At 42.8% G+C, this 21,439-nt stretch overlaps 2 protein-coding genes across 2 annotated transcripts; both read left to right on the top strand.

Moving 5' to 3' along the window:
- The first annotated feature begins 371 nt into the window (after positions 1-371).
- Positions 372-13,284, top strand: LOC127341960 (uncharacterized). The gene is made up of 9 exons (XM_051367901.2): positions 372-547; positions 621-843; positions 1,566-1,790; positions 1,894-2,150; positions 7,943-8,166; positions 8,323-8,448; positions 10,078-10,257; positions 11,338-11,475; positions 12,277-13,284. The coding sequence occupies exons 1-9, from the start codon at positions 427-429 to the stop codon at positions 12,589-12,591; spliced, it is 1,809 nt and encodes a 602-aa protein (XP_051223861.1). The 5' UTR covers positions 372-426; the 3' UTR covers positions 12,592-13,284.
- Positions 13,285-15,554: 2,270 nt separating this feature from the next.
- On the top strand, positions 15,555-21,054 carry LOC127341962 (uncharacterized). The gene is made up of 9 exons (XM_051367903.2): positions 15,555-15,796; positions 16,260-16,351; positions 16,960-17,039; positions 17,951-17,992; positions 18,068-18,195; positions 18,697-18,877; positions 18,948-19,126; positions 20,001-20,249; positions 20,514-21,054. The coding sequence occupies exons 1-9, from the start codon at positions 15,609-15,611 to the stop codon at positions 20,755-20,757; spliced, it is 1,383 nt and encodes a 460-aa protein (XP_051223863.1). The 5' UTR covers positions 15,555-15,608; the 3' UTR covers positions 20,758-21,054.
- The last annotated feature ends 385 nt before the right edge of the window (positions 21,055-21,439 follow it).

A 21,439-nucleotide genomic window follows, 5' to 3' on the forward strand; every position in this document is an offset into this window, starting at 1 on the left:
TTTTTATATAACTTCCATAAAGTCTCCCATGCTGGATTAGTGAAAGATGGGCCTAGACCATCCATTCCACTCCCTTCGTCGAATAAAACTTATCAAAGATTTATTTAAATATAGATGTATTAGATAGATACATTTAAATTTTGATGAACTTCCCACATGTTTCATAGAACGGAGGGAGTAGTTAATCTGTGCCCATTGATATAATTCCATTCAATATATAATACGCAGAGCTTGGGACTGGGCAAAACACCCCTGAAAACACTATCTCCCTCATTCTTTGCTTGATTTCTTGAGAGACATCCGAGCGAGGCCGAAATGGCATTGTCATGCGCTTCGTGGCCCAGCAGAACAAAACGGGAACTATATTCCGGGTCCGGCCCAGCTTTACCTCGCCTCCTACCTGTCACCACTTCCTTCAAAAAAAATATGGGCGCCGCCGCCGTCCTCCTTCGCGCCGCCCTCCGCCGGAGCCGCCCAGCGGCGGCAGCTCTCCTCCTCCCCCGCGCCATCCCGTCCTCGCCGGTCCCCCTACCTCCCCCTCCTATCGGTAAGATTCCTCTCCTCTCCCAAAACAAACCCTTAAACCCTCCTCGCCTCACCGTCCAGCTCCCCCAACGCAGGCCGCGCTCTACCTCTCCTCCTCCCGCGCCTTCCGTTCCCCGCCGGATTCCGGTACTCCACCGTCGCAGAGGAGTCGGAGCCGCCCGCGAGGACCAAGGGCAAGTCCAGGAGGAGCCCCATGAAGCAGTCCCGCGTCGACTTCACCAAGGTGGACGCCGCGCTTCTCCCCACCATCATCCTCGTCGGCCGCCCCAACGTCGGCAAGTCCGCGCTCTTCAACAGGTTAGAGACGCCACGCACATTTAGTCCCCGTGTAGGTCCATGGGGCAGCCATTTCCACAAGCACCTTTCAGTCCCCATGTTTTCTTACGGCTTCCACTCCACACACGCTTTCTGGAGTAATCTTGCTTAGTTGTAGTGCTCTTTCTGGCTAGCAACCATAATAATGTTCCATCCCTGGTGTTGCATTCCCGATAACTATGTGCATCATTGCAATCCGTGGTGTCACCGTACTTGCTGGTTGCAACCATCTTGATGGTCATACACGCCAGTTATGTATTTTCCTCACATGTCTCCCAATTTGCATGTACATACTGTTGTGATTACACCTTCTCATACGGATTGCATCTGACAATTAACACGTGATTTTGTTATGTTGTATAACATCTGCATAAAACGGTGGCTGTCATCTTAGTTGATGTAGCTGCATATGGCATATTTCCTCCGGCAGCCCTTACCCCTATGTATGTTTGTATGTGGATGTATATGTCGCCAGCATAATGTCCTTTGATAATTATAATAGCTTCTAGCTGTTCCTTTCGATACATTCATCTTTACAGCATCTGGTTTTCCTAGTTAGCACAATAACATACTCCTGTTGAAGGATGTCAAATGCTATCCACATCATATTATCTTTTATTTTATGCTTAGGAGTCACAGCTTATTGACACTCTTATTAAATAGTTTTTTCTTGCGTTGTAATGAAACTTTCCAATTACCGCTAGATTAATACGGAGGAGGGAGGCACTGGTGTATAATACACCTGGGGACCATGTCACCCGTGACATCCGCGAGGGAGTTGCGAAGCTTGGAGATCTCCGTTTCCGCGTGCTTGACTCAGCTGGTCTCGAGACTGCAGCAACATCTGGGAGCATTCTTGCTCGTACAGCTGACATGACAGGGAATGTGTTGGCCAGATCTCAATTTGCCATTTTCTTGATTGATGTGAGGTGAGCAGGCTTTTGCCTTTTATCAACCCATTATCATTGGACTCGGGTTAAAAAGTGGATACTTGCTTTCTAGTCCCTAGTAAAAGTATAATGCCCTTCTTAGGGATGGCCTACAACCGCTGGATCTTGAGGTTGGGCAGTGGCTGCGAAAACATGCATCTGGGATACATACCATTGTCGCAATGAACAAGTCGGAGGCGCTTGATGAGCATGGAACTTTGACCTCTGCTGCTGGAGAAGCCCACAGGTTGGGTTTTGGTGACCCAGTTGCAATATCTGCAGAGACAGGCCTTGGGATGGCAGAGCTTTATGAGATATTGAGGCCATTGTTTGAGGAATACATGTTTCAGCTTCCAAACAGTAAGTTTGTAGCTGTATGTTCACTGATTTGGGTACCACTTTGGCGAATGATCTTTGCTTTCTTCTGTTAAATCCTAGGAATCGACTAGAGTAAGATATGTGCGGGTAGGGACTGTTTCTGTGTGTGTACTGCGAGAGAGAGAGAGATCGAGAGGGAGAGACGACGTACCTTCTTCCTGTGAGGAGGAACCGGAGTGAGTGGTCATGGTGTCAACGGCGGTGGCGTGGGTGAGGCAGTGGCAATGGTGGCAGAGCTTCCCGTCGGCACGCGCTAACACTGGATCGGTAGGGAGGTGTCGGTGGGACAAGCAACGCGTCGGTCAACCTCGTACCGCGTGCGTCTAGCCCCCACTTGTCTATATAGCGCGGCGGGGGCCCACCAACCAATATACGGTTGGACGCCCTTGATCAGATCAGGGTGCAGCCAAGGTCCATGTCGAGCCGTTGGCCTTGAACGTGCGGGAGATCATCCTAACATTCTCCCCCTTGATCTCAACTTTACTTTTAACTTTGTACTTTTACTTTACTCGTTTCATTATAGATCAATACATAGAGCATGTTTCATCGTCATAGCTTAATTGCCGATAGAATCAGACAGCTACAATATACTTCTCTGTTTTAAAACAAATTCTTTTTCGTTTGGGCCTCTTATGATCCAGGAATGGTAAGGCTTTCCCTTAAACCAATGCCGGCTAAGTGTTCCTTGAACACACTAGGTGGCAAGCCTTCCATTAGCGGATCCGCAAGCACATCCTTTGTCCTTATATGCTTGAGACTTATAGTGTGATCCTGGACCTTGTGTTTCACAACATAATACTTCACCTCAATTGGTTTCGTAGCATTACTCGACTTGTTGTTGTAAGCATAAAATACTGCAGCCTGATTGTCAGAGTACATCTTTAGTGGTTTGTTAATACAATCTTCAACTTTCAAGTCGGGTATAAATTTCTTTAACCATAATGCCTGCCCCGTGGCCATAACATGCTATAAATTCTGCATACATCGTGGACGATGCAACTATTGACTGTTTGGAGCTTCTCCACGAAATAGCTCCCCCCCGCGAGAGTGAACACATATCCAAATGTGGATTTTCTATCATCTTTATTTCTCGCAAAATCTGCATCTGAATACCCTCTTATTTCTAGGGAATCAGATCTTTGTGCCTTTCACATAACGCAATGCCTTCTTTACCATTTTCCAGTGTTCTATATCTGGATTTTCTTGATATGTACCGAGTACCTCGGTGATCAAAGCTAAGTCAGGGCGAGTCCACACTTGTGCATACTGTAGGCTTCCAATGGCCGAAGCATATGGAACCGCTTTCATTTGATCGAGCTCGTATTGGTTCTTGGGACATTGAAATTTCTCAAAACAGTCGCCCTTGGCTATAGGGGCAGGTGTAGTATTGCTCTTATGCATATTATACTTATTTAGAATCTTTTCTAAATAAGCCATATGCGATTGTCCTAGTACTCCATTTTCCTATCTCGGTGAATTTCTATGCCCAAAACATATGATGCTTCACCAAGATCTTTCATATCAAAATTTGAGGACAAGAACTTCTTTGTCTCTTATAGTAGACTAACATCACTACTGACAAGCAAGATATCATCCACATACAAAATTAGGAAAATATATTTCCCATTTTTAAACTGTGCATAAATGCAGTTATCCTCAACATTTTCTTTAAATCCAAATCTCTTAATTGTCTCATTGAACTTTAGATACCACTGTTTGGAGGCTTGCTTTAATCCATAAATGGATTTTTTTAGGCGACATCCCATATCTTCCGATAAAACCCTTGGGTTGTTTTATGTAGACATTTTCTTTTAAATCCCCGTTTAGAAATGCCGTCTTTACATCCATGTGATGTAGCTCTAAATCAAAATGTGCAACTAGTGCCATTATGATTTTGAAGGAATCCTTACATGAGACTGGAGAAAATGTCTCATTGTAATCTATCTCTTCTCTTTGTGTAAATCCCTTTCCCACAAGTCGTGCTTTATACTTTTCTAATTCATTGGAATCATATTTTATTTTGTAGACCCATTTGCAGCCTACTGTTTTAGCTACTTTAGGAATATTTTCTAAGTCCCAAACATCATTGGCACTCATCGATTTCATTTCGTCTTCCATGGCCTCCACTCACTTTGATGAGTCAGGGCTTCTCATGGCTTCTTCATATGAAGTGGGATCACCTTCCATATGAACTGTTTCTGTATTATAAACTGTTGTAGACCTTCTAAGGGCCTCATTCTTTGGAGCATTCTGTTCCTCAACTTGTGGCTCAACTTCTGGAGGTGGTTGTTGCTGCTCCCTCTCATGCTCAACGAATGGTTCATTCGGCTCCTGACGGACAGGTTCCAAATTTTCACTCATCGTTGTCATGGGTGGAGTCACAACAGGCGCTTGCACCACAACCGCAGGGATTATCGGTGCAGGTGCAACAGGTAGTGCGAAAAATGGCTCTCGAGTCAATCGAATTAGGTGCATGCACCCTCTTCTCCTCAAGATCAATTTTCTGAGCTACCATGCTCCCCCTTATCATGTCGTCCTCTAAGAAGACCGCGTGTCTCGTTTCTACAAACTTTGTGTATTTGGCTAGACAGTAGAAACAATAACCTTTTGACTTTTCAGGATAGCCAATGAAAGGGCAACGCACTATTTTCATATCTAACTTTGCAATATTTGGATTAAATATTTTGGCCTCAGCTGGGCTCCCCCACACCTTCAAGCTACGTAGCACCGATACAGATACGTGTATCCGTATCGGGCCAATACGGATACAAAAATACGACATTTTGAAGAAGTGCGAATACGAGGATACGTTTTACTAGCTTTCTAAATTAGAAATAAATTTACACCAATACATTGATACAGCGGCATTTGGTATTGTCCCACAACCCCTGATTTCTCTAAAATAGTAACATGACTACCCAGGAGAACCTTAGGATTTGTAGCTTGTTCCTGGCTTGCTGGTTCTTTGCTCGGCATCGGCCGCTGTCTTTAGCCGATCAAAGTGCCGCTTGTCTGCTAACCGCTGGTGGGGCGGCGAGCTACTGCTTCTTGCTTCTCACCGGCGAGGTGGCGAACTGCTACTTCTTGGCTCCTGTGTTGAGGTGGAAAAGTTGTCAGGTTCCACTGGCTAAGTCGCCACTTGTTGCTGGGTGCAGATCTAGTGGTGCCGCCACAAGAGGGAGGCGGTGGCTGTGTCGGGGTCTCGGGGGAGGGTGGGAACTAGTGAGGGGAGGGTTACAGAAGAGGTTAGGAATTTTTATCTGGGCTGGGTCGTATCGAGCACGTGTCCAAATCGTATCGGAATAGGTATCTGATTTATCACCAACTATTTTTAATTCATTAATTTAGCGATACGTCAAAAACTGTAGGGATACGGTATCCGAGCCGTATCCGTATCGGATACGGTATACGACACGGACACGGCCTCTTGCCCCGTATCCGTGCAACTGAGCCTTCAAGTGGTTTAGAGAAGGTATTCTTCCTATCCACAGCTCATACGATGTTTGGGGCACCGACTTGCTTGGTACTCTGTTGAGAATGTGAATAACGGTTTTTAACGCCTCAATCCACAATCCCAACGGTAGGGTGGAGTAGCTCATCATATGCGCACCATATCCATAAGGGTATGGTTACGCCTTTCAGCTACTTCATTTTGCTGAGGCTCGCCCGATATTGAATATTGGGCTACTATGCGCGTCTCCTGTAAGAACCTTGCAAAAGGTCGGATTTGCATATGGAGTGTGTCGACCGTAGTACTCCCCTCCACGGCCAGACCTTACTGTTTTTTATTCTTTTGTCATGCTGATTTTCAACTTCAGCTTTGAATATTTTTCTTTCTTTGGGAGTCTTTCTATCCCCCCCTCGAAATATGGCATAAGCAACAACGCCATAATTTCGATGATTCATCGGTTCTCTTTCTTTTCTTTTGTTCTTTGTCCGACACGGATACTTGCTCATTCACATTACACACAAACAACACTTTTTCACGCAGGGATAATAAATAAAGCTCATTGTGAAGTAAAGCAACACCCACATAAGCATTATTACACCATATGGCACACTTGCCATGTCCAAAATAACATTCATAACTGTCTTTGTTCAAACGTGAAACACTAATCAAGTTTCTGTGTAATGAAGGAACAAATAAAACATCTCTAAGCAGAATAGTGAAACCATCAACTAACTCCAAGGAGATGTCGCCAACAACTTCAACTTGTGCTTGAACTCCATTTGCGACTTCAATGCATCTTTCGCTTCTTTGCAAAGTCTGCGTCGAATGGAATCCCTCTAAAGAATTTGCAACATGAACAGTTACACCTGAGTCAATCCACCAAGTAGATTTTGAAAACTGTGTATACAAGGATTCATTTACAGAGGAAACTATGTCGTTACCTCTCTTTGCCATTATAAACTTTAGCCATTCAGGGCAATCTTTCTTGTAATGCCCAGTCTTCTTGCAGCTCCACTGATCTTTGTCCACTGGAATCTGCTTGTGCTAAGGCTGATACTGCATTTGAGCTTTTCCATTTGCATATGGCTTTGAAGGAGAGCCATTGTTGCTTTGAGTGAAGTTACTTTTCTTGTTGTCCTCCACATAGTTTAGAGAACCTCCATTTTGTGCTTTGGGTCTGTCCTCCTCTTGCACACACATGGCTATGGTCTTTTCCATGTCCCATTTTCCAGGAGACATGTTGTAGTTGACAACAAAGGTGTCAAACGTTGTGGCAGTGAAGTCATAACCAAGTGGACAAGAAGTGCAGGCTTAAGCTCCAGGTCATCATCCATGGGCTTCAGTTTTGCAGCCATGTTGCTCATCCTGAGGATAGCGTTCTCAATTGTATTCTTTATAAATGCCATGCACTTTTTATTGGCTATCAGACACTTTTGTGCAAGAAGAAAAGATGGCTGCAAAGCTGAAGCCCATGGATGATGACCTGGAGCTTAAGCCTGCACTTCTTGTCCACTTGGTTATGACTTCACTGCCACAACGTTTGACACCTTTGTTGTCAACTACAACATGTCTCCTGAAAAATGGGACATGGAAAAGACCATAGCCATGTGTGTGCAAGAGGAGGACAGACCCAAAGCACAAAATGGAGGTTCTCTAAACTATGTGGAGGACAACAAGAAAAGTAACTTCACTCAAAGCAACAATGGCTCTCCTTCAAAGCCATATGGAAAAACTCACATGATACCAATGTTAAATCCTAGAAATCGACTAGAGTAATGCGGGTAGGGACTGTTTCTGTGTATGTACTGCGAGAGAGAGGGAGAGACAACGTACCTTCTCCTTGTGAGGAGGGAGTGGTCATGGTGTTGACGGCGGTGGCGTGGGTGAGGCAGTGGCGGCGGTGGTGGAGCTTCCCGTCGGCACGCGCTAACCCTAGATTGGTAGGGAGGTGTCGGTGGAGCGAGCAGTGCGTCGGTCAACCTCGTACCTCGTGCGTCCGGCCCCCACCTGTCTATATAGCGCGGTGACAGGGGCCCACCAACCAGTATACGGTTGGACGCCCCCGATCAGGGCGCAGATAAGGTCCACGTCGAGCCGTTGGGGTCGAACGTGCGGGAGATCATCCTAACATCTTCCAGTACTATAGTGATGGTAAAACTAATACATATTCGTAAGTATGATGAACCCGCATAAACAGAACGATAGGATTTCAGCTAAGTATCAAGATTGCTTTACCATATCTCCATCTGCTACTTCTCCGTATTGATTCTGTTCAAGTAGATCTATGTACATTTTATTCTTAGTATTCTTTAACATATGGCAGATGGACTAAATGAAGATGACCTTATTTCCGAGGCCGAGGCAAATGAAGGTGATGAAAGCAAGTTACCTTTGCAGTTAGCAATCGTGGGACGTCCTAATGTTGGGAAGTCTACCATGCTTAATACCTTGTTGCAAGAAAATAGAGTTCTGGTTGGTCCAGAGTCAGGCTTAACAAGGGACTCCATTCGGGCCAAGTTTCAATTTGACAACCGAAGTGTATATTTGGTAAGTTAACTCGCTATGAGTGGGTTTTAATATCTTATTTTGGAACATCATTTCCTATATGGCTATAAGTGCAGTGTAGGAGGAACTCATTACATAATGTCCATTCAGGTAGTCTCCATCTTAACAATCGACCGTTTCTTCCTTTTGCTGATGCAGGTGGATACTGCTGGCTGGATGGAGAGGTCAGGAAAGGAGAAAGGGCCAGCATCGTTGAGTGTGGTACAATCAAGAAAGAACCTGATGAGAGCTCATATTGTAGCTCTTGTGCTTGATGCAGAAAAGGTACTTACGTTCATTCGGATGTACACTAGCCTACGGCCTAAAATTCTGACTAATATGCTCCCTTTTATCTGGTTGAGGTTCTCGGTACTCATCCTTTTTGTACTTTTGAGGTCTTGTGGATTGCATATTCGAAAAAAAGGTCTAGTTGATACAATGAGTTGATTCTACTGATTATGCATGCATTGTGGCCAGTAACCAAGTAGTAAATTAAGTAGGAACTCGGTTTTAGATTATTCATGAAATTTCCATTTTTGAGGTTCTTTGAAATTCTTCAATCGAAGTTAGAAGATTTCAATCATAGCAAAAAAATGGTTAGAAGATTTCAGACGAAGAGATAAGGTGAACCTATGTTTTTGTGAAAGAGGGGAAATTGCTGCTCTTCTACGAACACAAAAAACAGGGCCTATGTTTGCTTGATGGCTGAAGGGCCAGTGGTATTGACCTGATTTTTTCACCTTGTTCGTTCGGTAAGATGGGCATCATGCTCCTCTCCTTGTTTAAAGCTTCACACCCATGCAACCATTTCCTCTCCATCTCCACTTGTCTACTCCACCACAGCTTCCACGTGAGTGGATTCTTGCCGTAATTACGCCTGCAAGTTCATGCTCAACCTCTTCCATTGCTGCTCGCCTCCTCTTTGAAACAGACCATGGGGCACATTACCGCATGATCACTACTGCAGCACAAGGATGACCTCAAAGTTTTACTGTTTTCTAATTAGTCACTATTGAGAGACTATGTTGACCCATGAAAACGCTGTTGACAGCCACTTGGGGCCTACTAGATATGACCAGAAAGCGTGAAGCACCGCCAAGCGGCGTACACAATCATGGAGGATAGATGAGTAACATGGCCTTTAGCACAAGGTTCCCGCCCCCCGGCACAATGACAGGTAGAGTGTCGGGACAGATCCAAGTCTGTTTATCTAACACACTGACATGTGGGGCCCGCCATAATTCCTCTTCCACTTCACGATTAGCTTTCTGACTTTTGAAGAACCTCTGGATTGGAAATCTTCTGAGCTTTCCGTTAAGGTCCCAATCTACAATCTTGTACCATGGGTTTTTGTGTACATGACTGGAAGTAGCTTATGTAACTCTTCCTTCTTGCTCAATCAACATATGCTTTTAACTTTACTTCACATGATTTCTCTGTTCTCTGAACTTGGTTTATACATTTGCAATGATTTTTCTCGCAAAACATTTTTTGCGAAGCTACTGACTACATTGCATTATTAGTTTTTCTAACCATTTTACACTATTATATGCTCGGCTAAGAACTGGATTTCACAAACTTGAGTCAGCACTGATAATAACAGACTAATGAGTGGTTGTAAATCAGGTCCTCGATCTGGTTTACAATTTGTGTTTTCCACTTTTAGTGAGAGCACATGAGTAAGTTTGTGTAAATTTGATCATCTTACTTTAGTCCCATATCATATACTCTGTACTTAACTAATTCCTTGCCATGGTTAAGACAGTCAATGCTCTATTGTTAGTACCATGCACAAATTAGTATGCATTAGAGGCAACATCCTTAATGTCCACTAATCTTGTATGTCTTTATGCATGTTTCATGTCATTTTAGTTCTAATGTAAAATGCCATGACAAGGCTCTATGGAAATGCAGATTGCAAAGTCGAAGAGTAGTATGAATCATCCAGAAGTTGTGATAGCACGACAAGCAATCGAAGAAGGCCGTGGACTTGTTGTGATTGTCAATAAAATGGATCTCCTTAGAGAAAACCAACGATTGTTAGACAAAGTGTTAGAGGCTGTTCCTAAAGAAATCCAGACAGTAATTCCTCAGGTTCGTTTTCTAATTATTTTATTTTTAGTTTGTAATATACTTTTCTTCAACATTAAAGAAATACTTATGATCATCCATCACTATGGAACTGTCAAAAGGTCAATAAGATACTCGTAATATGACTACCGGTAGTAAGTGATTACTATAGTCTGTAGGCAATATTTCTCGAAGGAAATTCATAGGAGGTTCCCTTCTAAGAAGTAATCCAGAAAAATTAAGTTATATCGGACCCTTGCGTTTCAGTTGAACCTTCCTTTTCCCGGTTGGTGTTATCTGAACACATCATAGTTGTCCTGGGTAGCTTTCTTACTGTTTATTCTCCAAGTCAGACCTCACTGAATCTATGATGAGCTGCTTTCTTTTTGCCGGACTTTACATTTTGTTGGTTATCACACATGTAGATGCTTTACTTTGTTTTTAATGAGAATATAGATCATGGTCTAGTTTGGTGGATCAGCTAAGCATGATGGACAGAATCACAAAACCACTTATCCTTTTGAAAGTGTTTACTAATAACTGGAAATGCACAGTCTAAATTCCACTCCGTACTTTTATCTTTTCATAACGTGTAGCATATCTGCTGATAGTAATATCCGCCGTCAATGATTATGGGCGTCAGCAGTTGGTTCCCGCTTCCAGTTGGACTTGATGCGGAGAGGCAAGAGCCTGTTGCAACTCGAAGTCATGCTGCCAAGTCTGAGTCTAGATTTGGTGGAAGAGACTAGGAGGACTTTGTCGGCCTGCCAAAGACCGAGTTCTCTTAGTTCAAGCAATAGCAAAATCCTCTTGAGCATATGCTTTCCCAATCCAGTATGATTCGCTAGTACCAGTACTGATCCGACGCCTGCCCGACAGAGTTAACCCTGGCCTCCGGTGAGCTACCCATACAAGTGTACCACCTCCGAAGCAAATGCCCCATCGTTATCCAGGCCTGAATGTGGGCTTCTGTAACGCCTTTGTGTATAAATTGAAAATTGAAAGCCCTCTCACCCAAAAGAGGGAACAACCATATCGTGGACCTTTTAGCTTGCTTCGTACAGCAACATCACATGTGAACATCTTTTATCTTCATGTTGACAGGTTACAGGGATACCAGTTGTGTTCGTGTCAGCATTGGAAGGCAGGGGGAGGCTTGCTGTTATGCACCAGGTTATAGAAACTTATGAGAAATGGTGTTTTAGATTGTCAACCTCACGCCTGAATCGTTGGTTGCGTAAGGTAAACGTCCTGCTCACATTACTGTTACTTTATTTGCTTGGATGCTAGGGTGTGTGCCAAGTAGGAACTACTTACCATTCAAGTAAAACAGTAAGAACACATTATATATCTAGAGTGACACTGTTCACTAGGTGGAATTGCACGAGTGCAGAGTAGAATGATTTGGAGGTCTATTTTTTGCTTTTAGTGCTTGATCTGCCATGGTCGGGCTGCATTAGAAGAGACGTGTACGTCCAGCTTCGGCAGACATTAATTCGGTAGTATTGCTTTACGTTTGAAGTTTGAATTGTATTAGGGAAAGAGTTTAATTAGGAAAGGTTTGGAGTCCAGTCTGGTCTATCTCATGGTTGTAACTCTTTTATGAGAGGATCATGATCAATGAAAAGGCAAGCAGTAGAGTTATCAATCTGTCTGCTACCTCGTGCTTCTCTCCTACCCCCGTGCCCCTCTCCTGTGCTGTTGCTATTCTAAACACCCCTGCATCCTACCACGGCTAGCAGGCGGTGAGGCTGTCAGCCAAAGCCGCCCGTTCACCACGAGTATAAATTCACCACGAGTATAAATTTAGATCTGGTACTGGTGGTGACATAAGCCACCTAGAATGGGCTGCTACTTCTCAATTTCCCTAGGACTAGTTATTGCTTGAAATGTTCAGTTCTGTATCATTCCTCTGCTTTGAGTCTGTTAACTATATCACGTTTATATTTGTTACTACTGAGTTCATTCTTCTTCCAGTTTATTTTTGAACTTCCTTGTGATAGAAATTTACATTACTAAACTACCTCCAATTCTCTTTGACAGGTTATGAGTAGACATTCATGGAAAGATTCAGCTACGCAACCAAAAGTTAAGTACTTCACTCAGGTGAAAGCGAGGCCACCAACATTTGTCGCCTTTATGAGTGGGAAGACTCAGCTATCGGATACAGATATCAGGTTCTTGACAAAATCTCTCAAGGAAGATTTCAACGTAGGGGGAATACCAATCAGGATCCTACAGCGCTCTATTCCAAGAAAAGCGTCTTCTTTCAAGAGCAATATCAAGAAAAGAGGATCAACGATAATCAGGATGAAAACAGACAAAAGAACCGAAGTGTCTGATCCCACTCAGTCATAATGTTCTACGACACCACCAAAGCAACTCCAGAGTCTGATGAAGGATGCTGGTATTTGTCTATCATTCAGAAGGGAAGCCATTGGTCATGGTACGTGTTTGACCAAAAACGGTCTAGCAGAGGAAACAGAAAACGGCTGCCTTCAAGCAGAGGATGTGGACAGAAGAAAGTGCTTTGTTGTCTGCAAAGGAAGTGATCAAAGACTTTAGTAGGCCGGATGATTATTTAAAAGTGAGGATGACTACAAAGAAGCAAGCTCAGTGTTTATATTTGGAAGGGGGACATTTTCTCCAAGCACTAATCATAGCTGAGGTCCAGAAAACGATCAAGTTGTTATGGGCGAAGACAGAACTTTTCAGTAGGCCAGAGAAGAAAAGGTGGTATCGTGTGGGGTTCTTCTACATTTATCTGCCACGAACAAATTCCCCTTGTACCCCCTATATAAATGGCACATTTAGTATAAGATAATGTTTTGACAAATATGCATTCCCTACGATCTGTACCAAGTGTCAATAGCTTAGTACGACTAAGTTATCGACACTTATTATGGATCGGAGGGAGTAATATTATTGATCACTATCAAACCACATGTTTGCGTGTACAGGATGGTGAATGTACTCTTACGTATGATATGTTATTTCCTTTTCTTTCTGAAACTCAATTCTGAGAACTTCAGTCATTCCTTTTGAAATCAATTTGTGTCTCAGTTCAGAAAGTTAATCTGTGATCAGTTTCAGGTAACTACATAAGAATTGTTTCGAGCTTTCCAATGATGGAAGGGTCTTGTCGTGAGTAACTTCCTTATGTGCATACCAGCAACTGAGGCCTAGCCCAGATGGCTACCAGGGTGATGATACCTGGGAAGCCCCCCCGCTCGAGTTCGAGTCCCGGTACTCACTCGCGGGTGCGTACGCACCGTGGCACTTCTGTGGGCTTCTGAAACTTAATACAATGCCGCCAAGGGCTAGTCCTGGGGGTCTCTTTTTTTTTTTTTTTTTTTTTTTTTATGTGCATACCAAGCAGATGGTTTGGTAGATCAGTGAGGACGGACCGAAACCGATAGAACTGCACCGAATGTCTGAATAGATGGTAAACTCCAGACCGAACGCATCTCTTCCCACAACCCACATGCATGGGGGCACTCAGCTAGTGCATGGTCTGCACTTTCAAGAGCTGCACCGCAGATGTTGCAAATACCAGTTACTCGCATATTACGCCGCCGTTTCTTCTCTTTTGTAGCTGCCTTCCATGCGAATATCTTCAGTTCTTCACTTTACAAGCTACCGATGAACTCAAGCAGGGGTCTTTCCCCCCAGCGGTATGGCGCATTGATCTGGGAGCTCGGTCAGACCAAGCTTGTATGCACTACGTATGGAGAAAACGTTGGATGATTCCAGCTGGCAAGCAAGAACATCATCATCAAGACGACGAGATGGTTTGATCTTCAAAATGGCCTCTGCATCAATTGGCACAAAAAGGTTTCGAACTAAATCCACCTTCCAGCCACCATGCTCATCAATCAATCAGAGCTGAGACACTCATGTATCGCCGGTTCTCTCTCGGTGTTAGGGTTTTGTAATAAGATGATCTAGGGAGCCATATCCTCGAAAAAAATGATCCAGCGAGCCAGCTATCTCGCCAAGTACGAATGCTACATACATTGCCAACACGCTAAACTAAGCCCTATTTCAGTGCTTCCAAGCCGTATGATACTGCGGTCCAAATAGATACCGGTGAAGACTATGTTAATCAATTGTACGCTAGGATAAAAATGAGCTTTCAAAACCGGGGCACCCAACCTATCTGGATAAGCTAACAAGGCTTGGCAAGCGAGGAGGGCTTGGTTGAATACTTGCATGTCTCGGAACCCAACCTGCGTTGGCCCTTAGATCTGTTCATCTTAGCCCAGCTGATCAAATGCGCTTTCCATTTGCCATGCATTTTCCACTCCCCACCAATATTCTCTAACTAATTTGGTGAGATCGTCACAAAGGGAGGGTGGTAGCTAGAACACTAACCCTAGACGCCGTGATGATCGCGAACCAGACGAGTAGACGAGGTCCACCCTTAAAATCGGAGGGGTAGGCACGTGGAGGAGTTGGGAATGAAGACGGGGCACCGATCGGTAGGGGAGATGGGAACATGCGAACTTGCCGCCTATCGCTAGCGGGAGTGCAGAAACCCTAACGGGTACAGGTGGTTCCTGGATCACCGTTGGATATACCGAGTTTCAACTGTCATCGTACACCACTTTATGTACAATGATTTATCTTACCATTGTCACGTAGGATGATTGATGAGTAGTAGCAAAGAGAAATGAAAAAAACTTTGTCTTCTTTTAACTAAAAAATAATCTCTTAGTAAAAAAACAGGAACATTTTATCAAATATTATACATTCCCTTACGAGCGGTTGCTGCTCTTCCAGTTATGAATACGCACATACACTCACTTCCAGTTGTGCTAACCTTACGAGCACCGCCGAGATACTGAATGTAAGAAATTTGACCCAGCGAATCTTGAGATTGACGAAGTTACCAGGCAAGCTCTTTTCAGTAAGCTTTGCGCTAAATTAAAAAATCGCTGCCAGGCAAGCAAGGAGGATTTGCCGCTGGCCGGGGAGAATAGCGTGACACGGCGAGGCAGTTGCACGAGATAAAGCGCGCCTTGCGGAGCACTAGGCCGGCACGCAGTGCACGTGCAGAGACGACCGCCCACAACCCAACCCACCAGATTCCAAGTCCAACTTTCTCAAAAAAAAAAAAAGAAGATTCCAAGTCCAACTAGGAAACGCTACATCATCTCTCCAGCCTCGTGCTCGTCTCACCGCCGTAACATCAACCAACGCGACACCATTCACCATACGCCCAGCCCCTTCCACTCCCTCACCTCCAACCTCCCTTCCTCCTCTTCGCCTTCGGCCCCTCACCCAGCCGTCCCGCCCGCCCGCCCACCCTCCCCGCTCTACAGGCCTCCGCCGCCTCACCCTCTTCCTCACCTGCTTCCAATCTCGGGCCGCGCATGGCCGGCCCGGCCGCGGCAGGCGGCGGGAAGGGGCCAGGAGGGGTCAAGGTTGGCGGGACCGGGACCGGGACCGGGGGCGGGGGCCCCGCCTTCGTGGGGCAGGTCTTCACCATGCTCGACCCCTCCGGGAACGGCCTCATGGCCGTCACCAAACGCTTCCACCTCCCGCACTTCATAGCCGACAGGTACTATTCTCAGCTGCTCCTCCTGCTCCTGCTGCTGCTTAATATAGCGAGCTCTGCCTTCCGCGGTTAGTGGCTGATGCCATGTCATGCTGGATGGGACTTCCGGTCGGTAGTAAACACGAGATTGGCGCTAAAGTCTGACTGAGGGGAATGTTTTACGCCTTTTAATCTAACTTGTAGTAGCATTATGCTTTCTGATGCCATCTAGTGTACCCTGCCACAACACAAGATTGAACAGTGGATGCTATCCTACATAATTGAGCAATAATATTTTACTTCCCTGCAAACAAGTGTGTGTACTCTATTGGAAACTTTTGTAATTTGAATGCTTTGGTGGGTTAGAAAGCTCAGTTCCTAGTTCAAGAGGGTACAACCTTTACTGTTGCCTGCAACATATTATTATGTCCTAGTTGAGAAAATATTTTGGTTGCTCATTTTCTGCTTCCAAATTACTCCGTCTCAGGACTCCTGCATGGTTCAAAAGGATATTGTCACCATTGAAGAAGAGTGAAAGTGATCCAGTGTTTAGGTTTTTCATGGATCTTAATGATTCAGGTATTTTCCTAATAAATGCTTGTTTTCTTTATCTGCTTGATGCATTACGAATTTAGTAGCTACTTCATGGGTGCCTGTCTAGAGTATAGAGGTGGTGCACAAAAGCACATACTAGTTCAGGAGGAGTTGATATTATTGGCAAAATGTATTTTTCATAGTGACATTACATATAAAAACGAAGGGAGTACAAAACCTCGGAAAATTTTGGTAAGCTGGCTTTTAGATGGTAGTGCAAGGAGTGACATTTCTCCCATCTTGCCAACTTCAGTACGTTGAGTTGAGAACTGATGAGCATCCTGTGCTTCTAAGTTCTCCCAAACTCAAACAGAGCATTACTCCTTACCCTCCTCTCTGACTTTGAAATAATGATAGCCAAACTCGTATGTCGGATGCTGAAGTGGACATTTGTTAATTGTTAGCTCTGCTATGCCAAAAGGTCCAGGATTAAGCACTGGGCAATTTGCATTCTGTTACTAAGCAACATTTCCCTGCATTAGTGATACAAAATATGCCTGATTAGTGAACTCTGGCTCTTACTCAATTTAGTTCTTCAAATATTCTGTTATTTCAGTGAAATGCTTTTAGCTAACTTGCTTCAACATCTTCAGTGTCCTATGTTAAGCGGCTAAATGTCCCAAGTGGTATGGTGGGGGCCTGTCGCCTTGATGTAGCATACGAACATTTCAAGGTATTTTCTTAACAAGTAAAATGTAAAGGCTGCCGCAGTGATAATTTTTCATTATGCGTGACTTTATTTTCTTGGTATGAGTTCTTTTGATGCTGAACACTTCAAATCCAGTACTTCTTCATATAATGCTTTACATACAGAGCTGAAATGCTTCTCTGTCTAGATAGCAAAACTCACAGGGGTTAGATTTTGTTTGCTACATGATGTTGAGATGTGTTTGGTCAATACTAAAATAGTTAGTTATTACATAGTGTCTTGGAAAAATAGGTGATAGATTAGCCTCTGTGTACCATTGAAGTGATTATTTCTTTAGGTGCTTATGTGCATCTAAATCTAAACCCCTAAGTGTTGACAGAAGCGTCTATCCTTACATCTTAATATGGACATGTGCGCCACAGGTCATTTTTTTAAATAGTATTTGCACCAGATGTGCTGCGGTCCACATTAACATTATCCAGATAGAGCATGACCATTTGAAGAAGTGCTTTTTACATTTCCAGTTTTATGCCCAGTACCCTATTAGGCTATGTAATCCCAGTTTGCTCTTTGAGAATGTCTATTCATTTGTTGTGCAAAATAACAACAATTGTACTCTACAGTTAAGTGTTTCAGTAATTCATGTTAAATTCAACTTGTTCTGTATTGACCCTTACTTTTATTCCATTCTTTTGGTAGGACTGACATTAAAAAAAACCATTAGCTGCATGCATCTTGGTTGGGCTCTTCTGTTTTTCTACATCATATTCATAAATGTTATGTAATATGCGTGTTGCAATATGGTATATATGCACAATACAATGTGTGAAATTTACAGAGGACCTCCCTATAATATATTTTCTGTATGAACTTTTAAGCATTATATGCATATGCATATTTGGTTTAGTGTATTCAGGAAAGTTGTTGCTTCGCAGGAAAAACCTCACATGTTCCAGTTTGTTCCAAATGAAAAGCAGGTTTGTGCTTAAATATTTCAGCTTTGCATATAACTTAAGATGTCAACTGAAACTATTTTTTTCTTCTCCTTTTAGGTCAAGGCTGCCAATAAGCTGTTAAAGTCAATTCCACAAAGGAGCAGAAGGAAAAAACTAGATGGCGTTCCTGTTTTTAGCGCTCAAAATTTAAACATTGCAGTGGCAACGAATGATGGAATTAGATGGTATGGATGGATCAAATTCTTGATTCTTCTTTGATCATTTCTCCACTATTTTGTCATGTCATACTTTACCAACATGCTGCCATTGTTTTCAGTTTGTGTTATGTTTGATGCGCATCTTTTCCTGTGACAGTCAATATTGACAACTCAACAGTGTAGCTCTTTACATTTATTCTCTCCATGAATGTCACTCTGGAGATCCAACTTTTCAGATTGCATGTTTTCTTTTCTTAGCTAGTAATTCTTTTTCTGCCAACGATGCTTTTGTTTAACAATCTTCCTTTTGATTCATGATATCCTGGTTCCTCTCAAATGACAATGAGGTTAGGTTATCTGCACATGGTCCACTGATGTGTGCTCGTAGTCTGCCATGATGTTTCATGTGCTACCTATGTAGGTTCTTGAGCATACTAGGTGCTTCTGTGTATGCCAGGATAAAATAGGAGATTTCTTAGTTGTCTCAGATATTTCATGAAAGTATGACATGAATTCTGCCGATTTCAGGTATTCACCATACTTTTTTGATAAAAACATGTTAGACAATATTCTTGAAGCTTCAATGGATCAGCATTTCCATTCAATGATTCAAAATCGCCATGTACAGCGTAGAAGAGACATTGGTGATGACAGTTTAACATCAGAAATACTTGAAGAAAGTGCAGATAGCTTCTTTGAGCCCCCCGAGGTACTATGATCATAGACAATATCTAAATTCCTATGTGTAGACTCTCATATTTGAAGGAACTGTTCTGTAGGTGAAAGAATTGATGAATGAAATCGGTCCAGCTGGAATACCATTAAATATTGTAACAAAAGCTGCCGAGATCCAGTTTCTTGATGTTGTTGATAAACTACTTCTAGGAAATAAGTGGCTCAGAAGAGCTACTGGCATACAACCACATTTTCCCTATGTTGTTGACTCATTTGAAGAAAGGTACAGATGCAATGTCATGATTGTCCTAGACTATTTCTCTGAGCATTTGTTTATAGAAGTCCTCCTTCAGTAGTGATGAACTCGTGGAGAGAGATTAACTAGCCAAGTTTTGAAATACTTGGTTTTCTAAATTTGCATTGCACTTGACTCTGCATCTCCTAATTTTGCATATCTAAATACTGTTGTATCATAACTTAATAGCTTAATGGAGAGTGGACAAATGAGACCGAGCTACATGTAGCTACTTCAAAAATTCGAAAATCATATTTTTAAGTTTCAAAAAAATTTGGAAAAAAAATCCTGGATGTAGCCAATGATGGAATCTACAACATGCAAAATCTTAATGTGAAATTCTAGTACTTTAGGCTACACAAAAATGACAAATGTGTGGATCTGACAATAGTCAATAGTTCACATTTAAAAACTATAAAACATGTCAGATTTTGTCATTTTTGTGTAGTCTACAAATACAAAGAATTGCACATTGAGATTTTGCACGTTTGTAGATTTCATCATTGTCTACATCCAGGATTATTTTTTTTTAGATTTTTTTAAAACTTAAACTATGATTTCTGAATTTTTGAAAATATAGAGCTACATGTAGCTCGGTCTCCATTTGCAGTTTTCGTAGCTTAATGGCCATATGTAGTATAATTGTCAAAATATTAAACTTGTGGATTCATGTAGAGGCAGTTATAAATATTCAATTACCTAGCCTCAAGGGAGGAACAAGAACAATGGCTGAACTTATCTTTTGGAGAGCTAAATAGGAAGTTCTGAAATCACTGAACATGCATTTAATCCATTTCATTGTTGTATCAGTAATTGATTTCATTTTGAACTGCTAACATATATGTGGTGTTCACCCTTTCAGGACTGCTGTTTCCGCTGACAGGATTGATATCACTAGTAATAGTTCAACTACTGCTAAGGATGCTGACTGCTGCTCAATTAATCAGCAATCTCAATCTATGGAGCCAAACCTTGATAGTGGCAGCCACAGAAAACACAGTAGCCAAGACCATGGCCAATCTCACTTCCCATTTAGCAACCTACTTCCTAATATATGGCCAGGGCATGATAGAGCGTTCAAACAGCGAGAAAATGACAGAAGATCCAGAAGGTTTGTTCTTGAATGACATCCTCTTTCCCTCCTTGTCCATTGTGGTGCAAAAAAGCGTATGCTGTGTGGCATACACATTTTTGTCAAAAAATGAATTCCTTATGATCTCACATGAAGTCACTTTATGCTAGACCAAACATTGCTTCAGTTTTAGAGCAATTTTTTTCGAGATCACAATTTATCCTAGTGTTGCTTCTTAAGGTTTGCGATCACAATTCGGATTGTTTATCCACTTAATTTTGAGTCCTCTGATTTCATACACAGATATGATGACAGCATGAACAATGATTTGCAACCAAACCCTCTTCTCCCCAAAATCACCATGGTTGGCATCTCAATGAGCGAAGGGGGACAGATGAGCAAAGCCAACTTAAAGAAAACAATGGATGACTTGACAAAAGAGTTGGAGCAAGCAGGCGAAAAGCCGGTCTCCAACGTTGAAAAAGATCCTCTGTTCGTTGCCAACGTTGGTGATTACTCTAGGATAACAAAGATTAGCTCTACATGAGATTCATTCTTGCAAAGCAGGAGAGTGAGCACCATCCTGCCCTTCTCATGAAGGACTTCTGATCCACCTTACGTCTTACGCATCCAGTTGGGTCTCCATGTTGTGCATACTTGATGTCTAACAAAATCAGCCAAACATGTTTATATTCTAACTTTAGAGTGTCCTGTAATGCTGTGCTGTAAACTGCAGGAGGTCTTGTAACTTGTATGTATGTTACTCAGAGAATGTGCACGTTCGATTGCCTATGTTTTTATACGGTGCACGAGGTTCTGCAAGATATTCCTATTTTTTAAGAAACTGACAGAAAAGATAGTCTGCTGAAAGACGCCTGTCAGTATACATGTATGCAGAACGTTTGCTGTTATTGTATGTAGCACCGACTAGTACTGTAAGAAAGTTTGTCGATCCGAGTTAGTCATGAATTAGAAGGTGTATTTTCTTCAAAAATAGTGAATGAATTGACTGGGGAAAATCCTATGTTGATTGAAACAGCTCATACTTAATTCTCTTGGTTCTTGCTTGATCAGAAGAACTCAGAAATGTTTCCCGTTTGGACAACTAATTTGAGGTGTTAAACTGAATCTTCAGGCACTGCAGCACACACCAAGTTTTTATTCTGTGACTTGCACAAAATGGGAAAACTGCCAGACCAGGAACCATTTTCTCGGCGTACACTAACAGC

The sequence above is a fragment of the Lolium perenne genome, chromosome 3 (assembly GCF_019359855.2).
Source record: "Lolium perenne isolate Kyuss_39 chromosome 3, Kyuss_2.0, whole genome shotgun sequence".
NCBI classification, from domain to species: domain Eukaryota; kingdom Viridiplantae; phylum Streptophyta; class Magnoliopsida; order Poales; family Poaceae; genus Lolium; species Lolium perenne.

Bases quoted from the DNA above. Each gene is read 5' to 3' on its own strand.
- LOC127341962 (XM_051367903.2), top strand. From the start codon at position 15,609: ATGGCCGGCCCGGCCGCGGCAGGCGGCGGGAAGGGGCCAGGAGGGGTC. The intron at 15,797-16,259 runs GTACTATTCTCA...ACTCCGTCTCAG, and splicing joins CCGCACTTCATAGCCGACAG to GACTCCTGCATGGTTCAAAA. The intron at 17,993-18,067 runs GTTTGTGCTTAA...TTCTCCTTTTAG, and splicing joins TTGTTCCAAATGAAAAGCAG to GTCAAGGCTGCCAATAAGCT.
- LOC127341960 (XM_051367901.2), top strand. From the start codon at position 427: ATGGGCGCCGCCGCCGTCCTCCTTCGCGCCGCCCTCCGCCGGAGCCGC. The intron at 1,791-1,893 runs GTGAGCAGGCTT...TGCCCTTCTTAG, and splicing joins ATTTTCTTGATTGATGTGAG to GGATGGCCTACAACCGCTGG. The intron at 10,258-11,337 runs GTTCGTTTTCTA...TCATGTTGACAG, and splicing joins TCCAGACAGTAATTCCTCAG to GTTACAGGGATACCAGTTGT.